General features: G+C 45.6%; 1 protein-coding gene across 2 annotated transcripts in view; it reads left to right on the top strand.

The window, feature by feature from the left end:
- DHX36 (DEAH-box helicase 36) overlaps nt 1-12,213 on the top strand; it is a 48,897-nt gene that overhangs the window by 25,611 nt on the left and 11,073 nt on the right. For both annotated transcript variants that reach the window (XM_073674755.1, XM_073674754.1), the window contains exons 14-19: nt 163-227; nt 4,503-4,646; nt 8,382-8,499; nt 8,577-8,675; nt 8,850-9,023; nt 11,112-11,198. In XM_073674755.1, coding sequence (XP_073530856.1) covers nt 163-227; nt 4,503-4,646; nt 8,382-8,499; nt 8,577-8,675; nt 8,850-9,023; nt 11,112-11,198 — 687 coding nt within the window. The remainder of the gene's footprint in view (nt 1-162; nt 228-4,502; nt 4,647-8,381; nt 8,500-8,576; nt 8,676-8,849; nt 9,024-11,111; nt 11,199-12,213) is intronic.

Raw genomic sequence — 12,213 nt, 5'->3', positions numbered from 1 at the left:
TGACACAGATTTAAAGAGTAATATTCAGGCTTCCTGTAACCCCCACTATAGGGAGCGCACTGGTATATAACTCATTAATAATTTAGTATGCAGAAAAAAAAATTGTGGAAAACAAATGTATTGTGCTATGCAAAAGCTCCAACTAAAATGTGATCTCATCAGGTTTTCAAGACCCCCCCTCCCGGAGTCCGGAAAATTGTAATAGCGACAAATATTGCAGAGACAAGGTGAGAATGTACAATGCATGAAGACATTTCTTACACCTTCTGAAATTTTTTGATTAGTTTTATTGTTAGTTTTTTTTTAATAATCATACAGGCAGAATATAATTCTTTGTTTAAATTGTAGATTACAAAAAATCCCTTCTAGAGTGAAATAGTCACTACTTAATTGAGAAGAGGTGGAAGATGAGACTATAAAGGTTCCCATATGCATTAAAGAGGCACACTTATCAAAGTTTTTATCCTCTTAACATATTGGCATCATCATATTATATAGCACATTGTACTTACAATTGCTCATTTTGGCTTTCTAGCCAGCTAATTCTTCTCTTTTCTCTGCTGTCTGTAGAAACAGGAAGCCTTTTTTCCCTACATTTATCATTCCCCTCTTTAACTCCTGACCCTGCTGCTCCCTCCTCCCCCTGCTATATACTTTTGCAGTGACTTATGACTCATACAGGGAAAATTGACCTCCTGTTTCTACATAGAGCTTAGAAGTATTCAGCTAGTCAGTTTTTAAACAGAAGAATTAGCTGGGTAGAAAAACAAAATGAGCAATTTTGAGTACACAGTGCTATATAATATGATTGCAATATATTAAAAGGTTAAAAACTTTGATGGGAGGAGTGCTTCTTTAAAGAGATTGTTCACTACTTTAACAATGTCTGATCGTGGATTGTCTACTGTATAGTAGCCGCTGCTGGGTACTGCACATTCGCCCCCTATTAATTTGAATAGGGACCGTATGTGCAGTACCCAGCTGCAGCCACTGCACAGTAGACAGAGCTACTGATCAGTTCCAGCTGCCGCCGATACTGATAACAGCTGATCGGCAGGGGTGCAGGGTGTCGTACCCCAACTAATCAGACATTGATGACCAATCGTAAGGATAGGCCATCAATGTTAAAGGGAACCTGTCATGTCCTGTGTAGTACACATGTTGTCAAAATTGTTGGTACCCCTCGTTTAATGAAAGAAAAACCCACAATGGTCACAGAAATAACTTGAATCTGACAAAAGTAATAATAAATTAAAAATCTATAAAAATGAACAAATGAAAGTCAGACATTGCTTTTCAACCCTGCTTCCACAGAATTTAAAAAAAAATTAAACTCATGAAATAGGCCTGGACAGAAATGATGGTACCCCTGAAAATAATGTGACAAAAGGGACATGTTAAATTAAGTTGTGTCCACTAATTAGCATCACAGGTGTCTACAATCTTGTAATCGGTCAGTGGACCTGTATATAGGGCTACAGATACTGACTGTGCTGTTTGGTGACATGGTGTGTACCACACTCAGCATGGACCAGAGGAAGCAAAGGAAAGAGTTGTCTCAGGAGATTAGAAAGAAAATTATAGACAAGCATGTTAAAGGTAACGGTTATAAGACCATCTCCAAGCAGCTTGATGTTCCTGTGACTACAGTTGCACATATTATTCAGAAATGTATAATCCATTGGACTGTAGCCAACCTCCCTGGATGTGGCCGCAGGAGGAAAATTGATGACAAATCAAAGAGACGGATAATACGAAAGGTAACAAAAGAGCCCAGGATAACGTCTAAAGAGATTAAAGGTGAACTTCAAGCTTAAGGAACATCAGTGTCAGATCGCACCATCCGTTGTTGTTTGATCCAAAGTGGACTTCATGGGAGACGACCAAGGAGAACACCAAAAAAATCATGAAAAAGCAAGACTGGAATTTGCCAAACTACATGTTGACAAGCCACAAAGCTTCTGAGAGAATGTCCTATGGACAGATGAGACAAAAATGGAAGTGTTTTGCAAGGCACATCAGCTCTATGTTCACAGACAGAAAAATGAAGCATATCAAGAAAAGAACACTGTCCCTACTGTGAAACATGGAGGAAGCACTGTTATGTTCTGGGGCTGCTTTGCTGCATCTGGCACAGGGTGTCTTGAATCTGTGCAGGGTACAATGAAATCTCAAGACTAACAAGGGATTCTAGAGAGTAATGTGCTGCCCAGTGTCAGAAAGCTTGGTCTCAGTCGCAGGTCATGGGTCTTGCAACAGGATAATGACCCAAAACACACAGCTAAAAACACCCAAGAATGGCTAAGAGGAAAACATTGGACTATTCTGAAGTGGCCTTCTATGACCCCTATCGAGTATCTTTGGAACAAACTGAAACATGCCATCTGGAAAAAGCAACCTTTAAACACGAGACAACTGGAGCAGTTTGCTCATGAGGAGTGGGCCAAAATACCTGTCGAGAGGTGCAGAAGTCTCATTGACAGTTACAGGAATCGTTTGATTGCAGTGATTGCCTCAAAAGGTTGTTCAACAAAATATTAAGTTAAGAAGAACCATCATTTCTGTCCAGGCCTATTTCATTTCAATTTTTTTTTAAATTCTGTGGAAGCAGGGTTGAAAAGCAATGTCTGACTTTCATTTGTTCATTTTCATAGATTTTTAATTTATTATTACTTTTGTCAGATTCAAGTTATTTCTGTGACCATTGTGGGTTTTTCTTTCATTAAACGATGGGTACCAACAATTTTGGCCATGTGTGTATCTAAACTGTCCCCAGTGCGTTGTTAGTGATGCAATGTGCATCACTAACACATTTTTCATTAAAATCGGCGTTCTAATCATGTGTAAAAACCACTTTATATACTTATGTCATAGGGGTGTGATTGATCGCATTCAGTCTGGCTGGTCACCGCCCACGCCATTTGAATTCTGTTCCCAGATTTGCGCTGATGTCACTAGTACCGGAGTTTAAATCCCGCGCTTGCGCAGTGTGTATATTGGCCTGCCACGCTTGCGCATTGTCGATCTGGGAGCTGCGCATGCGCCGTTACGAGCGTCTCCGGTCGCACACAGTGAAGCTGGGACTTACACACAGCTTCACTGCTCACACGCGGGGAGCCGGTTGTCACAGCGCATGCACGGCCCCCAGATCAACACGCGCGGCTGGCCAATATGCACACTGCGCAAGCACGGGATTTAAAATCCGATCCTAGTGAGCGTGGGCGGCGACAAGCCAGACTGAATGCGATCAATCACACCCCTATGACTAAACGAGCAGGTATGATATAAGTATATAAAGTAGTTTTTACACATGATTAGACCGCCAATTTTAATGAAAAATGTGTGTTAGTGATGCACTAAAAAGATTATTATTATTAATAATAATATAATAGTAATATTATTATGCACATTGCATCACTAGCAACGCAATGGGGGCAGTTTAGATACTACACAGGACATGACAGGTTCCGTTAAAGTAGTGGACAACCTCTTTAAATGAGAGTTGTCTAAGCTCCCGAGTTATATAATGTATATGGGGCATGTGGCTACGCTTCATAGGAGAATATCTTTTTAACTACAACCCTCACATCATGGATACACATGTTAATTATCTGCAAATTATTAAAGAATGGAAACAAAACTTTCATAACTTTACAATTTATTCAGTATTGAGTATGAGTGCCACTCGCAGAAATACACGCACTTGCATGCTTTAGCTACTATCCATGAAGTTATTAATATACATGTGCGGAATGTCCTGCCACGCTGAATACACTTGGGCACAAAAATCAAGATCCACTGCTGGCAGCTCCCTTTTGTTGACCAATGACGTCCCAGATGTTCTCGATGGGAGACAAATCCGGAGATGCTGCAGGCCATGGTAGCACATTTAGGTCACACAGGTGGCCACATTATGCTGCAGTGTTATAAAACTGCTCCTGGGACACCAGAAATGGCCGGACCACTGGTTCCACAACAAAATCAATGTAACATCGAGCTAGGATGAAGACAAGAGGGTTCTGGCTACTGTACATTATGCCACCCAACACAATAATCCTAGGAGTTGAACATGTGTGATGTCCTACAGTGATAGCTTCATGGCTCAGCATGGTCTCCAGACTAATCTCCGGCTATCATTGTGTCTAAGAAAAAAGTGGGACTCTTCATACATTCTAAATGACTGTAACCTGATCCCCCTCCTCCATCTCACCCGAGCATATAAGAAAACAGTCATCTAAAAAGTCAAATTTAATCTTTTGCAGCCAATGACTGATGTAAAAAAAAAAAAAGTCTTGCATTGTTCATATAAAGCTTTATAACAATGATTGGCCGCAAAATATAAATTTTGACTTTTAGATGACTGCCGCCTGTTGTGCATGGCCATCTCTGGTTGTGAAAGGAGGAGGAGGGATCAGGTCATAATCTGTGTCTGTGTTTGGGATTGGAGAGAAGAAGGGCGATGCAGCAGGGGAGACTTCTGAACCTGTCCTTATGTATTTCAGTATCACCATAGATGATGTGGTACATGTCATAGATGGCGGCAAATTGAAGGAAAATAATTATGACACACACAACAATATCCGCACCTTGACGGCAGAGTGGGTCAGCCAAGCGAATGCCAAGCAGAGGAAGGGACGAGCTGGCAGGTAAGGGCTCTGTGGACTGTGCTGTGTTTTTTCACCTGTCTATGGTTAAAGGGAACCTGTCACTAGGTTTGTCCCATATGAGGTAAGACCACCACCCTGATTTACAGCATTCTAATATGCTGTATATATGCCCCCAATCCGGCCCGGAAGACAAGAAAAAGAGCTTTTATGGTACTCACCGACAGGGCGGTCCGGTCCAACGGGCGTCGCTGTCTTGATCCAACGCCTCCTCTTTTCTTCTTACGATGCTGACCTCCTTCTGTGCTTTGTGTGGATGACAATACGTCCTACGTCATCCACGCAGTCTCCCCGGCATCGCGCTCCTGCTCAGGCGTACTTCTCATCCCTCACCAGGGCAGAGTAAAGTACTGCAGTGCATATGCGCCAGCGCTCTTTAGCCTTTTCTTGCGCATGCGCACTGCAGTTCTTGGCTCTGCCCTCAACAGGGAAGAGAAGTGAGCCTGTACAGGAGCGCAATCCTGGACAATGTGTGGATGATGGAGGACGTGTCATTCACACGAAGCATAAAAGGAGGACGACATCGCGAGAAGAGAGGAGGCACCGGACCTAGACAGCGTGCCCATCAGACCGGACACCCCTGTAGGCGAGTATAATAAAAGGTTATTTTCTTGTCTTGCAGACCGAAATGGACATATACAGGGTGGTCTAAAAGTAGGTGGACAGAAAGTGTAATAAGGTTATGTAGGGGGAGATTTATCAAACACTAAATTGCAGCCGCCTGTCTGGATCATCCTCCAATAAACCATGAATTATACATGGACAATAAGCTTTCCACCCAATAGATTTCAGGATTCGCATGATAGAAGCTCGTGAAATTCCCAATTCCAAAGAGGCTCTTCTGGTGACTTTTATGGACTCTGAACAAATGTTTCAGCAACAAGTTGTTTATTATCTTCTGTACAGACTGTTTTGGGTCGACCAGTTTTTGGAGCATTAAGGATTGAGCCAGTGGCATTGAATTTGTCACTGATGTGGTAAATGGTTTGTCTCTTTGGGGCTTGAGTACCGAATGTTTCAACCCAATTTGCTCTAACGGTTTCAGCATTTTGAGATTTCCAATACTCTGTTAAAATCCATTTTCTTTGATCTGTATTTAAATTATTTGCCATTATGTGTTATCTGAATTATCTGAAAAGAAAACAGATTTGGGGGAGATCTTTCTGTGAAAACTAGATCTGTGAAACTGGCTCAGTTGCCCTTAGCAACCAATCAGATTCCACCTTTCATTTTCCAAAGAGTCTGTGAGGAATGAAAAGTGGAATCTGGTTGGTTGCTAAGGGCAACTGAGCCAGTTTCACTTTACACCATGTTGGATAAATCTCCCCCTTCATAACCTTATTACACTTTCTGTCCACCTACTTTTGGACCACCCTGTATATAGCATTGCAGAATGCTATATATCAGGGCTTACAGTTACTGGCTTTACCTCATCTGGGAAAAACCTGGTGACAGGTTCCCTTTAGAGCAGGGGTCTCAAACTCGACTGGGTATATGGGCCGCACATGGAAAAAATTAAAATTTAGGGGTCCGCATTCTTTACAGGTCAAAGTGACATTTTTAGTGATACCATTTTTTTATGTATACACCGTCTGAACATTTTTGCTGTGTTTATTTTATTTATAGCTTGGGTCGTTGCGGATGTGGCGATAATAAACGTGCACTTTTTTGTGTTTACTGTAGTTTATATATAAAACAGCATTTTTAGCGGCAAAATATTTTTTTCATGCTTTATTTTTAATTTTTTTTTTTTTTTTAATTTTTACAATTTTGTTTCCTCCAATTGGCCACATACAGTAATATTGTTTTACAATTAGCACCATATAGTAATTCTGGCAAACATCTAGTAATGTGCCCCGTGCAGGTGGTCCCAATCTTGCAGTAATATGCCCCATTCTGGTGGTCCCAATCTTGTTGTAATTTGCCCCATCCTGGTGGTCCCAATCTTGTTATAATGTGCCCCATTTTGGTGGTCCCCATCTTGCAGTAATGTGCCCCATCCTGGTGGTTCCAATCTTGTACTAATGTGCCCCATCCTGGTCCCCATCTTGTAATAATATGTTCCATCCTGGTGGTCCCCATCTTGTAGTAATATGCCCCATCCTGGTGGTTCCCATCTTGTAGTAATGTGCCCCATCCTGGTGGTTCCCATCTTGTAGTAATGTGCCCCATTCTGGTCCCCACCTTGTAGTAATATGCCCCATCCTGGTGGTCCGCATCTTGCAGTAATATGCCCAATCCTGGTGGTCCCCATCTTGTAGTAATGTGCCCCATTCTGGTCCCCACCTTGTAGTAATGTGCCCTATCCTAGTGGTCCCCATCTTGTAGTAATATGCCCCATCCTAGTGGTCCCCATCTTGTAGTAATTTGCCCCATCCTAGTGGTCCCAATCTTGTAGTAATATGCCCCATCCTGGTGGTCCCCATCTTGTAGTAATGTACCCCTTCCTGGTGGTCCCCACGTTGTAGTAATATGCCCCATCCTGGTGGTCACCATCTTGCAGTAATGTGCCCCATCCTGGTGGTCCCCATCTTGTAGTAATGTACCCTATCCTGGTGGTCCCCATCTTGTGGTAATATGCCCCATCCTGGTGGTTCCCATCTTGTAGTAATATGCCTCATCCTGGTGGTCCCCATCTTGTAGTAATGTACCCCTTCCTGGTGGTCCCCATCTTGTAGCTATATGCCCCATCCTGGTGGTCTCCATCTTGCAGTAATGTGCCCCATCTTGGTCCTCGTCTTGGAGTAATGTGCCCCATCCTGGTGGTCCCCATCTTGTAGTAATGTGCCCCATCCTGGTCCCCACCTTGTAGTAATATACCCCATCCTGGTGGTCCCCACCTTGTAGTAATATACCCCATCCTGGTGGTCCCCATCTTGTAGTAATGTGCCCCATCCTGGTCCCCACCTTGTAGTAATGTCCCCCATCCGGTAGTAATGCCCCATCTAGGTAGAATTGTCCCCTGCGCTGTTCTTCACACACATAAAAAAGAAAAAAAAAAAGATTCCTCTCACCTGTCCTCCGTTCCCTCGGCGTCCTTTGTGCACATATGGCCCGCAGGCACAGACCCCTTGACGATCCCCACCTGGTCCAGGAGGAGCCGCCGGCAGCAGCGCTGTATTGCCGCACAAAGACCGTCTCCCAGCACAGCATTACAAATGCCAGTCGCCGGCCAATCAGAGGCCAGCCGCTGATATCTGTGCATGGCAGTGACGTCATACGGCGTTGCGCTGGGACGCAGATATCAGCTGCTGGCCTCTGATTGGCTGGTGGCTGGCATTGGTAATGCTGTGCTGGGAGACGGTCTTTGTGCGGCAATACAGCGCTGCTGCCGGCGGCTCCTCCTGGACCAGGTGGGGATCGTCAAGGGGTCTGTGCCTGCAGGCCGTATGAAGCAGCCTCAGGGGCCGCATGCGGCCCGCGGGCTGTGTGTTTGAGACCTCTGTTTTAAAGAATCAACTTTTTTGTTTAAAAGGAAGCAAGAAGTAAGACATGAAGAAAAGCATCTTTAATTTTGCGCAAAATTTATCCAAACCCATGTGCATCATTTTGAAGATTTTGGTGCAGAAAAAACATCAACACAAGAAATAAAATAATTAGGAAGAAAATAAAGATAACAGAAATAATACCCCCCCCACTCCATCAGTGTCTTTGAGTAACCATGTTAAGTAACCTGTTACATGGCTTGTGGCTGATTTCTGTATTCTTTCCTTTCAGGGTAAAGCCAGGTTACTGCTACCATCTATACAACAGACTGAGGGAAAGTCTGCTGGATGAATACCAGCTGCCAGAAATCATGAGGACACCATTGGAAGAACTGTGCCTTCAGATCAAGGTAGCTCTCTAACCAGGACTTGCTTTTCCTGTTAAGTTATTGACTCCCAACATCATTTATTGACATATATTTTTTAGATCCTAAAACTAGGAGGAATCGCCTCTTTCCTTCAAAAAGTAATGGATGCGCCATCTAGAGAAGCAATAATCCTAGCAATAACTCATCTCATGGAACTGGTATGTAGTAAGACGTGACGCCATCATAAAACATTCTGTATATGTGCTGGGATACGTGTCTGTCTATACTATCTTATGAAGCCATTACCGAACAGTACAACCTGCCCAATAACAGACGACCTGCACCCTCTCCCAGACTGGTGTATAAATTCTGTATTTTTTGTTCCCTGCTAGAATGCCCTCGATAAGCGTGAGGAGTTGACACCACTTGGCTTTCACTTGGCCCGCTTGCCTGTTGAGCCACATATTGGCAAGATGATCCTCTTTGGTGCTTTGTTTTGCTGTTTGGATCCAGTCTTAACAATTGCAGCAAGTCTCAGCTTTAAAGACCCATTTGTAATTCCTTTGGTAAGTCCTGCTGATTATGAAGGGGCAGCGGAAGTCTACTGCACACTGTTCTCTTCACCTAGCTGCAGTATCAGATACCAGCCCACGCAGAAGGCCGGTGCCGTGTCAGGGACTGTGGTTACATGGCCGCAGCTCTCAAATGACTGCCGCTGCCTCCTCTTTCTGCTGAATGCAGGGGTCTTCAGAGCCCCAGGAACTAGGACAGTAGTCAACTAGGTGGGTCATTGCCACATGACTCTACTTCATTGACAGATCTCTCCCGATATGTGACTGTATAGAGAAATACCTACAAGTCCCCTGCCCACAGCCTAATACTCACTTTCCAACATTTTCATTTGTTTTCGCGTCCGGTCCATCTCCTGCAGTTTGTGACCTGCCGGCTGCTCCAGTGTTTCATGGAGCTCGCTGGAAGTCACTAATCAATGTAAGTCTATGAGGGCCCATTGTGGCCTCGCTCTCGCTCTTTATACACTTGCATTGAGAGCTTGTGACATAGCTTCTGAGTTCCAGCCTGTCAGAATCTGTGCTCACAATATGGCGCCACGGGACTGCTCCTGAGCCAAAAAACGGTGAAGACACCGGAGGGCGAGTATATGACTTGGGGCAGGGAACATATGTTTAAAGCACCACTCCAGCGGTGAAAAAAAAACTCCACTGGAGTGATGCTTTAACCCCTTAATGGCCTGGGGTGTATTAGTACGCCTCAGGCCATCACCCCCGGTTCAGCGGGGGCTCCAGCGCTGAGCCCGCACTGAACCGGGCACATGTCAGCTGATTCTTATAGCTGACATGTGCCTGCAACAGCCGCGATCGCGATCCACCCGCTGCTGTTAACCAGTTAAATGCCGCTGTCAATCCCACAGCGGCATTTAACAGCTCCGAACCGGAAGCGCCGCATGGGCCCCGCCCATCGGTGACCCTGTCACATGATCGCGTGTCACCAATGCGTGGGCATGACAACCCGGGGTCTGCAGCAGACCCCTGTGGTTGTCATGTCTCGCTTGCTATGAGCACCACCCAGTGGTCAGCGCTCACTTGCTATGAGCGCTGACCACTGGGTCAGCTACACAGAGGTGATCTGCTCATCGCCTCTGTGTAACAGAAACGATCAGATAACTGCAGCTTCTGCATGCTTCAACAGTCTCCATAGGAGACTAGAAAGTGGAAAAAAAATGTATTTAAAAGAAATATAAAAGTTTAAATTTCGCCCCATTGAAAATAAAATAATTAAAAAAAAAACCACATACACATATTTGTTATCGCCGTGTTCAGAATCGCCCGATCTATCAATATAAAAAAAGAATTAATCCGATCAATAAACGGCGTAATGAGAAAAAAATTATAAACGCCAGAATTAAGTTTTTTTGGTCGTCGCAACGTTGCAATAAAATTCAATAATGGGCGATCAAAACATCACATCTGCCCCAAAATAGTATCAATAAAAAACGTCAGCCCGGCGCGCAAAAAATAAGCCCTCATCCAGCCCCAGATCCCGAAAAATGGAGACGCTATGGGTCTTGGAAGATGGCTCCATTTTTTTTTAAGCAAACTTAGGATTTTTTTTTCACCACTTAAATGAAAAAGAACCTGTACATGTTTGTGGTCTACGAACTCGTAATGACCTGGAGAATAATAATGGCAGCTCAGTTTTAGAATTCAGTGAACGTGGTAAAGAAGAAATTTAAAAAAAAACAAAAAAAACAACAACCATGGAATTTTTTTTTTTGCAATTTCACCGCACTTGGAATCTTTTTTTCCCGTTTTCCAGTACATGATATGGTAAAACCTGTGACGGCGTTTAAAAGTTCAACTCGTCCCGCAAAAAATAAGCCCTCACATGGCAATATTGAAATAAAAAGGCTATGGCTCTGGGAAGAAGGGGAGCAAAAAAACGAAAACGGAAAAACCCAAGGTCATTAAGGGGTTAAACAGAACCTGGAAGGGAAGAGCCAGTGGGGATCTGCTCCGATGACTACTCTCCCTGTTCCCTCCGTGTCCCTGATTTGTGAATCCCATGGCAGGTTCACTCTAATGTCTGTATTTGCAGTAGATGATTAATTTACATGTATTTTGATCTCTTTCTTTAAGGGAAAGGAGAAACTGGCTGATATGAAAAGAAAGGCGCTGTCGCAGAATACCCGAAGCGACCATTTGACTTCCCTAAATGCATTCCGGGTGAGCGTGTGCTGAAGTGAACCTGTGGTTGTCATACAGTAGTGGTTTGTATAGTGCCGCACCCAATAAAGGGGGCACACGGCATCGTTTCTCTCGAGTGAAGTAAAGTGGGCACACAGTTCTGGAGGGCCACAGGAATTTTAATGCAGGGCCTCACATGCTTCAAACATTTATGCTGTTGCCCTCGTTCATCACCTCAGAATCAGCTGAGCTTATAGGAGAGCTGAAGAAAAGTCACTTCTGTATATTTGTTTCAGGACGCAGGATTTTATTTAATTTGAAAACTAAGGCGGTCTCTGGGCGGGGAGGCGCTGTCTCTGGGCGGGGAGGCGCTGTCTCTGGGCGGGGAGTCGCTGTCTCTGGGCGGGGAGTCGCTGTCTCTGGGCGGGGAGTCGCTGTCTCTGGGCGGGGAGTCGCTGTCTCTGGGCGGGGAGTCGCTGTCTCTGGGCGGGGAGTCGCTGTCTCTGGGCGGGGAGTCGCTGTCTCTGGGCGTGGAGTCGCTGTCTCTGGGCGTGGAGTCGCTGTCTCTGGGCGGGGAGTCGCTGTCTCTGGGCGGGGAGTCGCTGTCTCTGGGCGGGGAGTCGCTGTCTCTGGGCGGGGAGTCGCTGTCTCTGGGCGGGGAGTCGCTGTCTCTGGGCGGGGAGTCGCTGTCTCTGGGCGGGGAGTCGCTGTCTCTGGGCGGGGAGTCGCTGTCTCTGGGCGGGGAGTCGCTGTCTCTGGGCGGGGAGTCGCTGTCTCTGGGCGGGGAGTCGCTGTCTCTGGGCGGGGAGTCGCGGTCTCTGGGCGGGGAGTCGCGGTCTCTGGGCGGGGAGTCGCGGTCTCTGGGCGGGGAGTCGCGGTCTCTGGGCGGGGAGTCGCGGTCTCTGGGCGGGGAGTCGCTGTCTCTGGGCGGGGAGTCGCTGTCTCTGGGCGGGGAGGCGCTGTCTCTGGGCGGGGAGGCGCTGTCTCTGGGCGGGGAGGCGCTGTCTCTGGGCGGGGAGTCGCTGTCTCTGGGCGGGGAGTCGCTGTCTCTGGG

The sequence above is a fragment of the Phyllobates terribilis genome, unplaced genomic scaffold (genome assembly GCF_046119375.1).
Source record: "Phyllobates terribilis strain yellow unplaced genomic scaffold, ASM4611937v1 Scaffold_3__8_contigs__length_932513732, whole genome shotgun sequence".
Lineage (NCBI taxonomy): Eukaryota > Metazoa > Chordata > Amphibia > Anura > Dendrobatidae > Phyllobates > Phyllobates terribilis.
Note: the sequence above shows the minus strand (reverse complement) of the source record. Positions and strands in the feature narration are given on the sequence as shown.